The sequence below is a fragment of the Zerene cesonia genome, chromosome 1 (assembly GCF_012273895.1).
Source record: "Zerene cesonia ecotype Mississippi chromosome 1, Zerene_cesonia_1.1, whole genome shotgun sequence".
Lineage (NCBI taxonomy): Eukaryota > Metazoa > Arthropoda > Insecta > Lepidoptera > Pieridae > Zerene > Zerene cesonia.
In genome coordinates, this window is record NC_052102.1 from 6,602,768 (window position 1) to 6,623,199 (window position 20,432).

The 20,432-nt window shown below is 30.6% G+C and overlaps 1 protein-coding gene across 4 annotated transcripts in view; it reads right to left on the minus strand.

Annotated features, from left to right (window-relative positions):
* The window catches only part of LOC119828438 (sodium/hydrogen exchanger 9B2-like), a 30,678-nt gene extending 12,061 nt beyond the window's left edge, over positions 1-18,617 (minus strand). The window contains exons 1-2 of one of the 4 annotated variants that reach the window (XM_038350589.1): positions 17,976-18,617; positions 3,639-3,865 (exon numbers count right to left, since the gene is read on the minus strand). In XM_038350589.1, the coding sequence (XP_038206517.1) occupies positions 3,639-3,865; positions 17,976-18,179 (431 nt within the window). In that variant the 5' untranslated portion in view covers positions 18,180-18,617. Of the gene's footprint in view, positions 1-3,638; positions 3,866-4,212; positions 4,352-10,209; positions 10,350-11,503; positions 11,698-17,975 lie in introns of those variants that run through there. The other 3 variants (XM_038350614.1, XM_038350597.1, XM_038350605.1) reach the window with 3 other exon arrangements.
* Positions 18,618-20,432: the final 1,815 nt, after the last annotated feature.

Consider the following 20,432-nt stretch of genomic DNA (forward strand, 5'->3'; position numbering starts at 1 on the left):
TGTTTCGGTGTTATTACATTTCCACTACGAACTTCGAGTGACCAATCTATACCAGTATATAAGTGTATAATCTATGAACTGAATGACGAGTCAATGCTCACTACCATACTTTAATAATAATTAAACAAATGTTTCCAAACCTTTGACTACGTCATAAAGAAAACAAATACTTTATTATTGAAAATATTACGTGCACATGCTTTGTGGCGTTTACGCCATTGTGATAAACGACAACATAAAAACAAATTTCGTGCCCCGATTTTTTTTTTGTGGTTTATATGCTATATAACAAGAAAGTAAGAATATAGTAAGAAATACAGATCCAAATGTTAGAATTACAATTGTGAGTAGCTAGATAAAATGTTTAAATTGGAATATAACCTTGTATCTCATAAGGATCCAATATTACTAACTATACTGTACAATAAAAAAGGAATTTATAAAAAAATGTCCTTCTATTATATATTTATAAATTATTATACCTGGACATATTGGTGAGTACCTGATATGTTTATATAGAGGGGAGATAAGCTTCAGGGCTATTTTCAATTTAAGAAAATATATCTCTGAATGAAATAGATAATTTTGCCATTGTACTTTCGAATATTTTGAATGTGGTAATAAATAATAGTCAAAGTTCTCTTTAAAAAAAATTAAAGCATTCTAACAAAAATATGAATTTAGTCAATAATTAAAAACGGTAATTTTACTTTCATTCAATATAAAAGATGAGTTTATAATTGTAAATTTACATTTTGGACTTATCCCTACTAATCCCTACTAATATTATAAATGCGAAAGTAACTCTGTCTGTCTGTCTGTCTGTTACGCTTTCACGCCAAAACCACTGAACCGATTTTGACAAAATTTGGTATGAAGATAGAACTGAACTTGGGAAAGGACATAGGATACTTTTTATCGCGAAAAAAGGGTAGAAAGGGTTGAAAGAGGGGATGAAAGTTTGTATGAAAGTTCGTTATTGTCAAACCGATTTTGATGAAACTTGGTATGTAGATGGAGCTAAACGTGGGAAAGAACAAAACATACTTTTTAATACGAAGAAAATATTCCTTACCATGTCGCGCGATATAACCGAATTATACGCGGGCGAAGCTGCGGGCGAAAAGCTAGTTATATATAAAGCAATTAAAATAACATAAAGATCAAATAATAAGTGAGAAAAAATAATCAACGTTTACATGCGACTATGAGAAATAACTATATTCTTTAAAAAATTTAGTCATGTGGGCGTACATCATACATATCATTCGGAACGATTACAATGTAGGTTTCCAATACTAAAGTCACGTGAGTGTCAAGTGATTATTCATCGCCCGAGTTGGGCCATTGAAGCATTTAAGTTGTAAGTATTTGTGTACGCATTTTGGGATGGCCAAATAAGCTGAGCTACGGTTTGGCGCGGGCGCATAATCATTCTAGCTCTGTGTTCACTAGCCACCGTCATACCTTTCACAAAATACAGTCACGTGACGGTCGCTAAAGATGAATGTTGTTATTGCTCTATGTAGATTTGTAATAATAATTCTAGGAGTACAAGTGAAAGGTACGACTACATACGCCATATCCGCCATATCTCCAATTGCAAACCGTTTGTTAATGAACAGAACATTTAGTACATATTTTAGTGGTTTCATAATAATTAAAAATAATTTTAACAAAATACAGAAGATAGTTTCCTATATTTGCCGAAAGAAATATGCGAAGTAATCAAGAGTATTTTGCTTGTTTATTAATATTCATTACAGTTGATTCATTCAACGTAACGGCGCTTTATGAAATAAAATTACAATTGAAATTATCTTTCAGATCAGCCTGTTTAAAATACGATCATAAATATATCGTAGATCGTAAGCTTATATGGCTACTTAATATAATGAGCTACTTAATATGATAGCGAGAATCTAAATTTGGGGATAGGTATGCATTTTGCTTTAATTTATTTTATTTGTTGACGATCTTTAATAATACGTAATGTATTGTAGAAGTTGTTTTAGAGCCATTAATAAAAAGAAGAATAATATAGGAAATTAGTAATATCCATTATTCCACGACGTAACTGTATTATTAGTAAAATAACAGAGTTACATCGTGCAATAATGTTCTTGAAATATTTCTTTACTGAATTTTATTTGATTACATTACTACATTACATATATTTAAGGTAGGTCACGTAAAAGAAATGGTCAGTGTGTAATTATTTTTAGCAGAAAAACAGAAAGTGACACAGAATTTAACCCTGTGGCACATCTGTTATACTTGGAACACCCGGAGAAGTGGCTGCATTGATGTATTTTATCTTTATTACACCCTATTAGTTGCTTTGTCTCCTATCTTAACAATGCAGCCTACACCTTTAGCATGTTCTCTATTGCATGCACTGGCAATGTTAAAGTCCGGTATAAAGTATCCGGCGTACCTTTATTTTTGGCCACGTTACAGCGCAACAAAGCATATCAATAGAATTTTCTTGTGTTTTATTTTACGCGAGTATTATACATTTAGAAATTAAAAACTTTTTAACGGATTTTAAACGCGATTTATTCATTATATTATTAACACGACGTTTCGAACACTTTACAGCGAGCGTGGAGACTGCAAAGTGTTTAAAATCCGTTAAAAAGTTTTTAATTTCGAAAAGCATATCAAATTCAAATATATATAATAATATTTCAAGGTCAAGTATTTTGTAAGAGAATTGATTTATGTTTTGATAGAATTGCTGTTTACAATAATTCTTATTGTTTTGCCTCTCCTTTGTCAAAATTGAATGTTTAAATTATGGTAATAATCATATTGTTGCGTTTAACTGAAATATAAAGAGTATGATAATTTTTGTTTAATTGTACATTTTCCATTTGCTGTTTGTCTCAGTTATTATTATTTAATTTTTCAAAATTTAAACAGTTGATGTTTTGTCCCCAGTGGATATAAATAATGAAAAATAAAATCATTAAAATGACCTCAACCGTTCTTCAGTTATAAGCGATACAACTACTATGATTGCCGATATATTAAAGGTACCTTAGGTATGTTTATATAAAATAACATATTCTAAGTAATTATTTTATAAATATTATTTCATATTTAATTGTAATTAATATAATTTTTGTACAAATATGGAATCTACGAGTATGATTAATGTATTTTAAGACTTGTTTACTTTAAAAAATGTATAAGTATTAAGATAAATTTCACTTATTGGAACTTTACTAAACCGTATTCGTTCATCTTAGGTGACCTACGTGTGATTGTTCAATTCAATTTATCTATTCACTAATTCTTTAAGGAATTTACGGTTTTTATGTTTATATTAAACACGCAATGCATATTAATTAATCGCTTATTGTTGTTTCTCAATTATTGCTCATATAAAGTGGCAGGCGTGGTAAGTTTTATTTTTGCTAATATCGATTGAAGAGAGCTTCTTTATAAAGTTTTTTTTCATATAAATACATGATAAGTTTAATTTGCATGAACTTTTTTGTCACTTTCAAAAGTAACCTGAGTTAAGGAAAGTTCCTTGGATCATACCGGTTGGTTCGCATGCAAATAATAGTATTAATCATCTTTTACTAAAAATGAAAGAAGTAAATAGTTAATAGCTACATATCACCCACCTTTCAGAAGGCATTTTTTCCCTGTCTTTGCTGTTTTCATCAGCCATTATAGAGACTTTTCTTTTGCCGTCTGGTGTTGCGGTAGTTTGCGGTGCCAAATTTGAGGTTGGAGGTTTTTCACTATATTGAGGGGGTGGTAAGTTTTCTGCCTTTTGTTGATTTTGCAAATCACTCAGGTCGAAGGGATATTCTTTTATTGCTGTCATTCGGACGCTCGTTTTACGAACCTGGAAAATATAAATATGTGTTTATTATTTAATGCTTTATAGTTTGCACTGTAATTTTAGTTATTATCAACTTTTTCTTTGATTAGGTAATTGTAATAGGAACAGTTTCTGAATCCAGATATAATTATAAACATTTACATCCAATATAACAATACAAAGTGCGAACTGTATGTATAATAAAAATCAAACTCAAACATTTACTTTTCAATTAGACGTCTTAAAGACACTTTTGAATCTTCATAAAATATTTTTAACATTTACCGCCGGTTCGGAAAGCAGTTTCTACAGAGAAGAGCCAGCAAGAAACTCTACTTAACCGATCTTTTAATTTATATTAAGCGAAATACCTATTTATTTGATGCCATTACTAATCATTTTAATAGCACAACAAAAAGTTTAACCACGCACAAATTCGTATTTGCTCGTTATAAATATGAGGCGACTCGAGCGCAACTCGCAACGTTTGACAAGAAACTGAAATTACTCACCGGCGGACGGCTTACATTATCATTTCAGCTTAATATATTTTGCAAATAATAAACTCATGAATATAATATATTATTTTTCATGTTTTCTCTATTCACACAATCATGTAACGCATTAAAACCTAAGTCTTACCGACGAGTCAAAATGACTACAAAAATATTTATGTATTCATCAATCATTAGCAGATTGTTTTAACTCTTTATTCATTTATATATTTTTGCATTATAGTGTAAGCCATCTTGTTTCTATTTGTTTCTTTCATTTATTATTATTTTTATTTAAGTATTAGGAACTCTGAACTTTATTAAAAATTAATTAAAAGACCCTGCAAAAATTTTATTGGCAATTTACATGATGAGAAACGATTTTTAAGATTTTTTTAATGCTTTTTAGTAAGTACACTATATTAGATGCATTCTTTAAATTCACTTTGGAACTTCAATAATTGTTATCTGCATTTTCATTTATTTAAATGTGTATTTTGGAGCATGAAGAAAAAGAGATCGTAGAAAAATGAATAAATATAAAAAATAACCTCTATATAACGTAATATTTATTTTTTCAATTATATATATCTATAAAAATATAATTATATAAAATATAACTTTCCATAATATATAAGTATTCATCATTACATAGGCACAGGGTGGTAAAAAAGTACTATATTTTATTATGTCTATATCTTAAACAAGCGGTCCGTCCCGGCTTCGCCCGTGGTACATATATGCCTATAGCCTTCCTCAATAAATGTGCTATCTAATACTGAAAGAATAATTCAAATCGGACCAGTGATTCCTGACATTCGTGCGTTCAAACAAACAAACTCTTCAGCTTTATAATATTAGTATAAATTACATACATTGTTTTTTTTTTTCAAAAAATTGCATTTGCACAATTTTGGGATTCTAAGAACAAACTCTAATTTGCTTGCGTAGGTACTGTGTACCAAAGATTGTCAAAGCTATTGTTTGTTTTCATGTATCTTTATTTAGTACAGAGCATATAAACATGGATTTGATTATCGTATTTCAATTAACAAATCCTAGTTTGTGTATTGTTTTGCATTTGAGTTTTACTTCCTTTTATTGTTCTATACATAATTTAACAATTCTTTTTCTTGTGATTCTAATTAAGAAATATGCATTTGTGGTCATCATCATCATCACATTTTATTTTATAACTAAATACATGTCAGTAATTGCAAAAATACCACGGCATTTGTAAATATTTACTGTTCATACTTTTTCGTTTAGAGGAGATTTTATGTTATAACATTTTACTTTCATTGTCATTTTATTGATTCAATCAACACACAAATAAAAGATTACCACAATGGCTTTTATACCCGGTTATAGCTCAATCATTTGGCATTATCATGTTCAATGCAACACGTTAATCAATATTAAATAGGTAGATACGCCGAATGTTGACAGAAGTGGTTTGCGGGTACCAGGCCGGTATTTATTTGCTTAAGTGGTCTCATCACAATCACATGATCTCTCACGAGGAACCGGCCACGAGTTTTCAATCATAATGACACGTTTATTTGTAGTTTACGCTTCTCGTGGTCGACGCCGTCACACTGTCGCACTCTAGCCCCCCAACAATTCTTTAATTGGATTGCTCATGCATGCTAGTTGTTAATGTGTTCGTTTTATGTGGAACATTGGCCGTTGTTGATTTTTGTAAGTGAATTAATTGCACGGTTTCGAAATCGGTGTTACTTGACGCATTTAGTTAGGGCGCGGCATTCAATATGCGGTATCTATTATAGTATTATGATATCTGTGGCGGTATCTATTCGACGGGAGAAGAAATGCACAAGTCTTGATAAATGTTTATAGGTCAAGAAATAACACTTACGAGTTTTTAAATATTTATTTTATGGAAACTAACTACTTTCAAATCTAAATTACTTATATTAAATACAGAATCTGTCTCTTCTCTTCAATTTTGCTATTTTAAATCGATCACATATAAGAAATGGTGGATCAAAATTCACCATTATTCATATGTATCTCATATGTGATTCGAAAGTTTTAGGGTCGTAAAGCCATGCACTGCAAGCTCAAACGGCAATTAGATATTAAAAACATATATTCATTCACACATCGTGCAAGACTGTAGTACATTCTGTCCTTTCAAGAGCCATTTTCTTATTTCGTAGCTAGTGTGATGACCTATCAAAAATTGGTTTTGTTTTGACCAAATACGTGATACTTGGCCATTAGCATATACATTTCCGTATTAACAAATATCTGTAAATTATCATACGGACTTGGATAAGGATCTATAATTGCAATATATATAGAGTGGAAAGGAACCTTATTACTATTATGTTCACGAAATATAGGAGGCCTTATCACTTAGGTAATAGTGTGGTCTCTTCCAGGCAACCAGTGCAAAAGGTAACTAGCTTATTATTTTATTATTTCTAATGCTATTTTTATTTCTAAGAAAATGCATTTATTAAAGAAATATTATCTTTTACATTGTTTATGTGCACTGCAAGGATGAAATATGTAATGAGAGTGTTGAATTTTTAATATTTAGCTAGATTAATTGCCGCATATGGGAAGTGATTTTTTTTTTAATTTTTAAATGTTTCTTATTTAAAATAATGTAATCCCTTTTAAATCCCTTTTTGTAAAATTTTCCTTTCCAGTATTTTACTTTTCTTTCAGGGCTCAGCGAAAAAATAACACACAACGCGTTGTGGTCGCACTGTATAAGGGCCACGTCGCGAATTTTGTGTTATGGCTCCAATGAAAACGCTTGACAATCACAACAAGACCTCATAGCTTGTCGTGACTCATATGCTATTCGACCACAATAAAGAATTAAGCCATGACGCGTTCTGGCCATTAATTGGTTTATCATAACACGGCGGAGAAGTGCCTCCCCTGTGGTCCCATTTAAATTTGGTCTAGTTCTGACACCAAAAAATTTTTTTTTTTATTGTGATATTTTGTACACTTTCTTTTGTATAGGAGTAAAAGTCCATTATGAATCTCAATAAAGCCTAGTATTGTATTATGTGATAAAGCGTTGTTTTACTTGATTTATTATTTATTGTTAGAAAGACGACACTTAACATATTGTATGATAGACATTTAAAGGCTATCGTGTTTGTAGTTAAAAAATTATAAAATTATATACTATATATAAATATTTTGCAGTCATCTTCCTCCTCGTAAACAACTAGCAACTTGACGTTTTATTTTTACTAGCTGCACCCCGCGGTTTCACCCGCGTAAGTCCGTATCCCGTAGGAATATCGGGATCAAAAGTTGGCTATATATTATTCTAGTTGTCCAGCTGTCTACTTACTAAATTTTATTGCAATAGGTTCAGTAGCTTTTGCGTCAGAGCAACAAACGCACACACATCCTTACAAACTTTCGCATTTATAACATTACTAGTAGAAGTACTAGTATTACTAGTACTAGTACTAGTATGATGACTAGCTGCGCCCCGCGGTTTCTCCCGCGTAAGTTCGTATCCTGTGTAAATGTCGGGATAAAAAGTTGCCTCTATGATATTCCAGTTGTCCAGCTATCTACATACCAAATTTCATTGCAATCGGTTCAGCAGTCTTGGCGTGAAAGAGCACCAAACACACACACATGAATTTAAAAATCTGATTTTAAAGCATTTGAATGTTATAAAACTAAAAATTAAATATATTTTTAAATTTATTTATTTAACCTATTGAATTGTAATCACTTCACGATTTTTGTTCGATTTATTGAAAAAACTATATACATTATCCCATCATTTACGATTTACAGTTTTTATTATGTAACATGTTTCATTGTTTTTTGTTAAATTTTACTGTGATATGCAAATAAGAGTTAATTTTAAGTATTTCATTAATATAATAAGCGTTATTGCACATTTGATTTTAAATATAATAAAACGTAGCCTGTATATCCTTCCTGTCTTAACGTTCTCACAGGTTTTATCTACCAATAAAATTCTTTAAATCTTGTTTATAATATAGTACATAATAACCTAGTTAGCAAGTCTAATATTAATACAAAGAGCTGATGAGTTTGTTTGTTTATTTATTTAAACGCGTTAATCTCAAGAACTATGGGGCGGAATTGAATGAAATTTGAAAGTTTGAGAAACGAGGGACAAGGATTGCTTAAAGACGGCATAGTCGCGGATGAAAGTTAGCATGTTAATATTAAATAGATGTTAAGCTTATGCAATTTATGTAGCTATATATTAATTATTATTTATTACTTTAAATCTGGTATTTTAATTCTGGTAGGCCTATAAAATATTCTAAATATTTGTATCATTGATACTCTGATTATTATCCTTTCTTATATTCATTCTGATAAGATACTGAAATATCTTAAGTTAACACTTGAATCGCATAAAGGTAAGAAATATAGAATCATATTTTTTCTGTAATTTCTGTATATATTAATAATGTAAACACGACCACAAAAACACTGCCGCTTAATATCAATCTTATACCAAACAAAAAACATTACTATGAAAGTAGAAAAAAGCGGTAGAAGATACCGTTTTAATCATAATATTCTAAATAAAATTTTTATTTGAAGAGGTCATTAACCACGCGTAATCGCCATCGCGTAAGTAAATAAACAAGTAAGTTGCATATTTTTGTGAGTTTTGTAATTTGAACTTGTCACAATAATATACAAACTACCTTTTAAAATATTTTAGATGTAGCACGATAATGTGACAATTGCCACTTCATGGTGAAATATTTGTTTATTTAAAAAATTATTATTACAGTTTAACTCAGAAGAATGTACGTATATAAAACATGCAGGTTGTTAGTTATTAGATTCATAAAAGTTTTTGTCCACTCATCTTTGAGTGAGTTTATAAGCGATAATCTTGAATCTAGCCTACCTACCAGTAATCTGATCTTATCTTATCGACTACTGGAGCAATTGAATGTAATTCATATTGTTCGTTAAAAATGCTTTTTTCCCTATTTATTTCAAATATCAATATCGCTCTTAACTTATTTATTCTTATATTATTAATATTATTAGTAATCTTTTTCGCTGTTTTTTGGATTAATGATATTTTCTTCAAATATAATTTTATTAAAAAAAAGAAAACAATAAATAATGGTAATCTTTCATTTATTGTGATATTGACATTTTATATAACTATTTAGATTTATTAATATAAGTTTCTGAAAGAGAAGCGAACTGAAGTGAATAGGTTATGAACATTTAAAGTATTAAACTCATTATGAAATTAACTTTTATGTAAAGAATGCAAATTTACATAATTTATTAGTGGAAAAGTACTTTTTATTTTTTCGAACAAGAAGAGATAAAGAATATACACTTGTGTTTCGAATATTCTCGAGTGTTTCGTATCTTTAAAAAAAATATGATACTTTTCGCGTACAACAATTACGTATTATTATTCTAGCCATATATGTATAATTTGTGAGCCATGGAAAAGTATTATTTGCAGATTGTAACACATTGAATTCTGATCGTATGTACATAAAAATAACTGGTTAAACAAACAGTTTAAAATACATTCAAAACGTATTTGGAATTTTTTTTACCGCTAATAAATAATGACTGTATTCAATTGACATACACTAAACATGGGGACGTTAATATCTTACAGACGCCATGAAGACATCAATAAAGGTTATGAAATTAATGTGTTTGTACTAAAGTTAACGTTGGTGCTAGATAATATTAAAGTCACGCTCATAACATTAACGTCTGTTAGGATATAATCAAGGAATAAATAGTAATTAACACTTTAGTCGCGTTTATATAAGACAATAGCTTTTATAACGGTTATGCAAATTTGGAAAGTAATTTTATTTTTTTACTTACCATTATGACGTTGTGACACTATCACTGAACTGGGATACTTTATTTAAAATTGACTGGGATTATGTGAATTATTTTAAATAATCTTTTTAATGGTCGGTCAGCCCGGTTCGTTGGACATCCATGCATTAGTTATCACAATATCCTGCACACTAACTGCTTCAATGTAAGGTGGTGGCCTTATACAATTTCAGTCGTGTCAATTGGGATACATTGCCACGTTAATAGTGTTAAATAGCTAATCGATTATAGCTTGGCACATGTGTGTTGTGTTAATATAAAAATTACATAAATCTTTCTATTGAAAATCATTGAAAAACTTATTGTTGGTGTATATTATATATTCACGCTCCAAGAAACGCAGTCCTAGTCCATGAAAAATATCACAACATCGTCATACAACATCACCGTATTCATTACTAAGAAAATTGTCCATAAAAAAGTAGCAAAGAAGAGAAAAAAAACGCTTAATTCGTATAAAAATCCCAATAACCTTTCTAATTACGAAATTCGTATCATAATATTGCTTGCATGCTTCAGCAATTTAATATAATATAAAATAATAATAAACTTAAATACAAATGAAATCATTTAAATGTATTTTTTTATAAATAATCTCAGTTTGTCCGTTTAAGTTTTCCTTAAAATTAATATTCTTTCATTGTTATCAGACTATATTTGTTGCGTGACCCAGTCTTCTCAAGGAAAAGTTCTTGAGAAATATTATTTAGTAGTTCCTATTCCTCTTATGTATACAGTTTAACATAAATATTTTTTATAACTTAACAAAATTCTAAAAATGTAATATGTAGACTATATCAAAATAATCAGACATAACGTTTTGCCTTATGAAACCCACATGTATCGCTATAATTCACACTTGAAACATTTGTCATTTATTGAGGGATATATGATAATACATTGTCATATTAAATACATTTTTTAAAAGCATATAAATAAAAAATTGATTGCATTTTTAAAATATTATACATATTATTTCATAGATATTAGGTATATATAGTTTGCGGATTGATATATGGGAAACCTTGATAGAGTTAAAAATTAAAATATTGTTCGGTAAATTGTATACGGTTAACTATTTTACCTGTGTATTTGTTTCCTTTTTATGTTAATCAATAATAAATTAAATTTAATTAATAAAATAAATTATTTTTAAAAGATTTATAATGAATACTTGCATGTTTCTTTTATTCTGCACCTAAATTAGCATTTTGTGTTCAACTTTATTGTTGTTTTAAAAATGATTGATATTTAGAATGTATCGCGTAGAACTCACCTGTCTGACAATGAAGTAACGTCTTTAAGGCTTAATGAATTCCAATTAATGTTACTCAACACAGATATAACTATCACATCCGATACAGGGTGCAGTATCCGACTACAGTGTAAGTACAACCGTTCGATGCTGCCTATATCGTATCGGCAGTTCACAATATTCAAGTCACGAGGTGTGAGTGGTTGATAAGGGATAAGGGCGAGATGAGAATGTGACGCGGCAGTGGTCGCCGGAGAATTGACGCCGATGCTTTCCATTCACAGTTTACGTGACCAACCAGTCGCAGACATCGGACAAAACACAATACCATGTTTGCAGTTTTTATAACACGAATGTTTTAAAACGAGACCTAGTAAAGTCCTTCGCTTTATGATAATATTCATCTATTTTGTTTGTTTTTTTTTTCCATTTTCTATTTAATTACAATGGTGAAAACAATGGATACTTTGAAATTCTTAGAAGATACTAAGCGAATGCAATTAAGTATACAGTATTATGTGTATGATTTAATACAAGTCACGTGTAAACAATAAAATGCATTAACTGCCTGTAGTTGGTTGTGAAATCAAGACTCACCTATATACCTCAAAATAATGCAGTTTGAAAACGAGCTTTGCTCTTCATGATTTCCCTACAGATTGTTGCTCTAACTTTTTTATAAATTATGTAAAAAAATAATTATATCTATTACAAATGCTACTAGTATATATTATCTGTGCTAACTCGTAAGTTTCAAAACAAGGATGGTTTAACACAAAAGCAGCCAATCGAATCTGGTGAGATTTGGCACTTGGATAAGGTGGGAACTGGTTTCCGCTCAGAAAAAAATGTAACAAAAAGAATATATATCTGAAATAATATTTCGGTACATATTATAATGATTGTAAATATAATTTATTATATTGTCTACATAATAATAATTTTATCACAAAATCAGGATAATTTCGAGTACACTCGTGACTATAAAATATAAAAAATTGGTCCATCTAGATAGAGCCATGTTCTTCTTTTTATGTTATTTTTATCAAAATTTTCATTATTATGCGATGGTACCAAAGAGTGTAAATATCCATTCCACTGTGCTTTAATTTACGAAGTAGGTATTTCGTATTATTTTTACGATTAATACAGATATGGTCGAAAAAATATTATCTTTCTAGAAACACGAAGCTATGAATTGAAGATGAAAAAGAAAAAATTATATGCGTATCGAGGAACATATTGTAAAAAAAAAATAATTTGTAGCGTAGTAGTAGTTTGTATTATATCAAAAATATAAATAAGGTACCTATAATTTAGCATTTGGAATTAATAAACCAAATGTACCAGTGAAGGGTTAACTCCAGTAAAACAATTTAAAATATGTAAACAATGTCCCTAAGAATTATCTTATCTGATTTAGATGAGCTATATCTTGTAAGGGATCAAGGACTAGTTATCAGGAGGATCGATATCGCGGTACTTTAATAACCACTTTAAATGAAAAAACAAAGATTTTATACACAACTCCCGAACTTACAATGGTAGTAGATAGCGATTTGTATTCATATTCACATATTAAATCTTTGTTAAAATAATTATTTTCAGTGCAATATTATATTTATACGAAATTACTATCTATTGATATCTATATCTATAAGAGCAGTTGTGGCTCAGTGGTAAGGACCTCGGACTTCGAAATCGATAAGTCGGGGTTCGAGGCCAGGCGAGCGTGCAAGAAATTGATTTTTCAATTTATCTGCACATGTGGATAACATCATCACTGTTCGAAACGGTGAAGTCAAACATCGTGAGAAAACCGGCGTGTCTGAGAATCAAAAATTCGACGACGACAGTGGGAATATATATGGGCTGATGATGATGATGATGATGACTATCAATTGATTGTTTAGCATTTCTAAATTTTCTAAATACTCTTGATACATTATGTATAAATTATAGTATTCCAATTACGTATTTAACAATGATATATAATATAAGAAACAATAAAAAAAGAATAATAGACAAAATGTTATCATTCGTTCTCATATCATAAGGGGACAAAAACATGAAAAATAGTAAAAAGCATTTTCAATATAAAAGCACTCTTGGCTCTACAGTCATCAGTAAATAATCGTTGAATGGAGCAATAAAAAAAGCGATAAAAATACTAATTTTAAATCAAGTGTGTGATAAGTACACATTTAAAATAGCCTTGATACAATCATGTTTGGTCACAGACTGGGAAATGCTTGATTGAAAACGCAATAAGGTATTAATAAATGGATTAGTTGGGACACTTCAGCTGTTATCTTCGTTTGAAACAAAGACATGATCTTAGCAGCCATTGTCTACGATAAACTACCGCATATTTCTTTTCAAGTGATAATACGGAATTTCACAGTATTTATCTGACACAAAAATTGTGAATAAAGTAGGTAGGTACGAGACAAATTGAAGTGCCTGTCACATGACTGTGGCTTTGTGGCATCAATATTAAAATTCTCAACGTAAACACTGATAATGTATATGGAAATATTTAAGATGTATTTCATGTTAATTCATTTTAAGTTGTACGTAGTTATATTTGTATTTAATCGTGGCTTTGTGATCATTGTAATCCTTTTTAAATCCTCAATTGTAATAACTCAATGGATAGATACATTTTTGCTTACTATATATAAATGTCCGAATAAAATGCCCTTCACAAAATATTATCGTCGGGCATTTGACTCACGGCGTACACAAAAAATTTAGGGCTTAGTGAACATATGAAACAGAATGGTAATGGTCGTTTTCTGTAGGCCATGGAAAAGTCTTAAACAATGTTAAAAAACGTTGAAAAACATACTGAAATATAACATACAACGTATCTCCACTAGACGAGTGCTTGTGCGCTCTGCAAAACATAAAGCTTGTTGTTTTTAAAATTAATAAATTTCTATTGCGGGAGTCGAGCACGCTTCGGCACGAATTGGGTCAGCTCGCACCGGGGTGGTACCACACCCCCACAGAAAGCCGGCGTGAAATAATAGCCTGCTATTGTGTTTTGTACGGTGGGATAGCCGGAGGCCTATTTCCTTCACCTAGTCCTTCCCAGTCCATTCCTTCTTTCGAGTCATCATTCCTTTCCTTATCCCTTATCCCTTAAAGCGGGCAGCGCATTCTCAGAGGACTGAGCCTCTGCGAATGTACATGGGCGGCGGATCGTTTACCATCAGGCCAACCAGCCAACAACCAGCTCAGTTGCCCGCTATGAAATAAAAAAATAGCATAGTTGAATAAAACCAAGGAAAAGATTATACCAAAATTGAGAGGAAAAATAAATAACGCTCGATCTGAGGTTGTAAATGGGAGGGGTAGGTTTATAGAGAAAACGTTCTATGGTAATGTTCAATTTTATTCACCAAAAAATAATTTTCTCTACTATTATCTACACCTCAAAAATGACGATATTTCTAGTAAGATTGTGACTTGACATTAAATATAGTCGTTAAGCTTTGCTTATTTAAATCGATATAAAAGTGAAAAGTAATAAAAAAAAAAATTGGTTTGGCGTTACTACACTTTTTTCACCTTTTTCGCTTTTGAGAGGTTTTGATATGGGTTAAATTGTTGTTAAAACATTATTTATTTTTTACCTTCCACAAATTAATTTACTTGCTTAGTGCAAAACAAATATTAATTTAATCGCTATCGATGCGGATTACTGCTACCAATTACCGTATTACAATTATGTAATTGAGTGATGTAATTAATTGATTAATTAAATCTTGAAAGATACACGATTATCGACTAGGGGATGAATCTAATATCGTCGCATTTGGAATAAAATAATATCAAGAAATAATTGTCATTCTACATTTCCATCTATGTAATATTGTTTTTGTTGACTGTCGAACATCTTAAATGTCCACTTTTTTTGTGGTTTTGTGTTTTTAAATACGAGCTATAAAAATAGGAAATTCTTTAGATATGCTCTATAATTCCCAAAATATATTCACTTCAGAAATAAAAAGGTTTTTACTTTTATTTAATTTAGGTCCTAATTGAGTTTCGAATAACCTTACATATAGAAAAAAAATATAAACAAGCCTCTGAATTTCATATTTATTTTATACCACTAACACCATTTTCAAAAATATTTTTTTTGTGTCTGTTTTGTACCGATAACCGAGCTGGTGATTCGCCTTATGGTAAGCCATCAGAGATAGAGCCTCGCTTTTCCCGCTTTTAAGGGAATGGACAAGAGTAAAGAAATAGAATGGGATTGGTGGTGAAACGATGCGGGCCTCCGCTCGCCCTCTCACCAAACGAAGCTCAGTAGCATTCGCATGTTACTATTTCAACTTTATCTTCTGTGGGTGCATGGTACCCTCGGTGCGAGTTGGTCAAATTACTGACAATGTTGCTGGTACACCTATATTTAAGAACTAGCCAGTAGAGTAATGGTTACTAAAGCAATAGAAAAAACCGTTGATATATTGGTTTAAAAACAACCAAATAAACTACTAAAATAAAGTACTTAAGTCACTCCTAATGAATCCATTTGTAACGATTGTAAGTTAGGCATGTGATGTACTGAAACTATTTAAAACAATAAATGCTTATTTACCTTTTATCGTTCTTATTTGGATAATTGCTGTGCTAAAATTGTTTACGAAGATTTATAAATGGATATTTATAAAATCAACCGACGTAAAAAAGGAGGAGGTTGTAATTTTGATTGTATAATTTTTCCTTCATTACTTTTAGCTGGCTGCGTCCGATGCGATTTCATTAAATTTTATTCTCATTCTTACAACTACGGCGGTTCAGATTTTTTGTTATATATAATCATTTTAGTTCCTATTAACTGATTTCATATTTGATCGCGACATCTGTTCTCTCACGTTTCCCTATAAACGCGCCTTCAAGTTTGACTTTACAAAGTGTAAAGCACTTTGAAGTTGGTTTGGGATAGCGGTCAAGTGTTTAACGTACTTAACATTAATGATAATCATTTCGAAGTAAAATAAATTCTCCTTAAAAAGGCAATAATCATACATTAGCTTTTCGCAAAATATACCAAAGTGGATGTTTCGTTTTTAAAAATTGGATCACAATCTATTTGTATGCACATCCAGTAGGTCTGAGAATCGGCCAACATCTTTTTTTCATACTCCTTAATGATAAGAGTAACATAGAACTAACTGCGTTTGCCGGGTCAACTGGAATTCTATAGATATATGTAAACGTTTGCGATTATTTTATGGATATTTGTAGATACCTTTATTTATGGCCAATATATGACCGAGCAGATTATTAATTTGAAGTAACGAATAGACTTATTAATTAAATTTCACTTAAATTAAAGTCTAATCAATAAACCTGTATGTGCGAACATTAATTTGTTTTAATGACATTGCTTAGTGCTAGATAAATAGTTTAGAATAATTATCTTCATATCATTAATATTTAATACTCATATTTCTAACGTTTACAAGTGCGGATTTTTTACATTTTTATATCCTACAAATACAAGATTCATGACTATTTATGTTTTATTTTTTATTAGATACATATATATTTGTTCCACAGATGAAATGCTAGTATTTTTACTGCATATATTATGATAGTAAATTATTTGTTTTTTGTGTTACAAAAAAATAATTAATTTAAAAATAAACTAACACACGGGAAAAGACTTTGCAAATGTTAATCTTTCGTTTATTGACATCACATAATTCAGAGGCTTCTGATGCCATCACAACTTAATAGGTTCCTAATATCACCAAGATGTTTGTTTAAAAGTGCTTAACCATTTTTCGTATATATCGCATTACGGGATAGTCGAAATTTAACCTATAATTAGAGTTATTGATTTTCTTATTAGTCCGTTCAAGGTGATAAGATTTCTTACTGGCCCATAATCTTTAGTTGTCACGATCTTCGTAAATGTGATAAACAGATCACATGGTTTCAGCGTCATGGTCAAAGTGGAAGCATTTTGTGTACGAGTTGGTGTCATTTAATATTCAAGATCGTACTCGATTTCTACACGCGTTTCTGTAATACTTACAACATATTTTAAGGATATAACATATCTCGTAATTTTTGACTTCCTTACATGGGCAGAAATTACCTTATGAAGCAAATCACATGTTTAAACATTTTTTAATTTGTAACATCAACTGTGTAAATAACTTGAAATCGTTGGTAGTTTAAAATAATTTTTTTGTACTTATATTATCTTAGTTCATTCGGTGAGCTAATTATAACGTAATATTAACCCATATTAACGTACCTATTCCACTTTTTTCTTAATAGTTATTGCCCTATTGTCATAACTTTTGAGGTTAATTATAGTTATATACCTTAAATTAGCAGTTTTAGAAATTATCGAAAAATCGACTCCTAATCACACAAACAGAAAAATAAGTATAATTAATTTTTGACATGAGATTGTATACGCAATTTAATACGAACGCAATAGTAAACGAATGGTACTTACTGCAGTGGCTGATCGTGAAGACCTGCCGGTTCCACCGGTGGTCACCAGGTGTAGTTTGACAGCCTCCACTCCCGATCTCTTGGTTCTTTGTCGGGGCGATGATCCCAATACTGGTGAACGTTTTCCCAACTGTTTTTCTTGTTTAATTCCTTTCTTTTCTGGTTTGACATTATTCGACTTAGCTTGACGATCTCGAATCTTCATTTTGTCGTGATTAATATTTTCCTAACGAATTACTCTTTTATGAACCCAAATTTCATTTCTAACATTGTTCGGCAGGTTAAATTTAGTGGAAGAATCGACGAAAACAAAAGCGAGCGGAAGTATATCGGGCTGTCTTTCATCGAAGAATTGATAAGATATTTATTGAAGTCGAGTTGGAAAGAGCACTGATAAAAAATAGAATTTAAGGTACCAAAAATACGTGACAACTAAGGTTTTCTTTGTCATTAATGTGCACAGTTGTGATCACGTAAAGCCTTGAACCACAGCAAAGGCGGAGGTGACGCGGACCCGGCTCCGTCGGTTTTGTTTATTTCTTAATTTACACTATTGTAATATTAAGATGTGATGTATAGTTGTTTCCTTGTTAATTTGTGTAGACAACATGTAAGCTTGCGACAACAGCCCGGTAAAACTGGCGCGCGCGTGCACTCTGTAAGAACATGCTGCCGCCGATGTCACCACAAAACTATTAATTAATTAAAGGGATCTTGTGTCAGAAAAGATAAAACATATAATAGCATGCACATTAATGACTCGATTTTTAATGATTTCAAAGTTTTGTGCTCGAGAATAACAGTTCATTATGACTTAGTATTTTTTCTTAAGAGATTATACCCCTAAAAATATCTTGAATTAAAATAATATATTAAATTGGTACACAAGCAAACATTATAAAGATGAAAAGTTACGAAGAAAGATTTTGAAATTTTTTACTACTTTTGATACACCTCTCCTATTAAAATTAATGCATTTTACTAGTAAAGCATAATACAAAGTAGCTATATAACACTATTTTTAATGACGAAGTATTAAAATTGTACAATTTAATTTCACCGCCATCTACAATTCTGTTACGAAACTTTTGAATAGACTTGTCTCCAATACTGCCAAGACATATAGCAAGTGACTAGATAAGTAACAAAACACAAAAATGGTCCAATTGCATATGTTACTGGCAGACAAGTATAGATGTCTCTTATATTTAAAGTGTAAAATTATGAAGTCGCTCTAGCAGTACTTAGTCACACAGCACATTAACGTATTGGCAATTTTTTTAATCGAATTTTATTTTTAAATATGTTTTTTTTACCTAAAATAATAACAACTTGCAAATAAAATATGGAAGGATAGTTTTTACCTATACCTTTATGTAGCTGTCGAATGCAAAGATATTTTCTAAACTAACGTTAATATTTGACTGGACTCTAAAACAAAATAACCTTAATCATAAGTATTTTACATTTTGAAAATGGAAAATAGGTCTAAAAAGATTTCAAATAAAACACAAAATGTCTTTTTAAAGGTACTTAAATGCAAAATACAAATAAGTATTTGCACTTTGTAATTGCATTTTAAATACAAGCATGTATTTCGAAATCACATCTCTGGTCGTAAGCGATACTGCTGTACGGGAGAAGAGAAGTGTGATTTGTTTTAAATTTTGGCACTATTTGTATCACGATTATACCAGTGCGAATTGGTGGACTGCATTTACTCAGTGGCGGATTTACAAATTTTCAGGGTATAGGCTGAATTGTTTCTGCCGCCCTTGCCTCAACAATTGTCATTTCACACATTATTTTTACAATGCAAGTGGAAGTTTGCTACTCCCGAAATATGCAATGACAAGCGAGAGAGAAAAGTCATCGACAATATTTGTTGCAGGCATCAGCTGAAAACCGTCATAGAAAAATCTTTTTGATTTCTATGAGGTGGAAAAAAAAAAAAGTTGTTCTCCAAATTTGCCGCCCCCAAAATCTGCCACCCGAGGTTCGAGCCTACTCAACCTGCTGGTAAATCCGCCACTGCATTTACTAGGGTATAGTGTTTAATTGAATTTATTATTGCTATACAAAATATACAAGATATTGTATAAAATAAGACAGGTACATATCTGTATTATTTTATTAGTAATAATGTAATTTTTATATCCTTGAGCTATGCGTCTACCTACAGTCAGCCAACTGACTGTGAAGAGCACATTTTTAAGTATCAGGGGAACACTCTATTAAACTTTAAATTTATTATGAGTATGTTATTTACAAAACAAGGTTAACAATGAAAGTAAGTAAGCTGTCAAATTCTTCGGATAATTTTTTTTTAAGTTCTTTTAGTTTTAATTTAACATATATGTTTGGATTTAATTCCCGTAATGGAGTGATAGTTTATACAGTATTAATAACTCATGGAGTTATGACAATGATAAATTACAATGAAAAGCGATTAAAATCT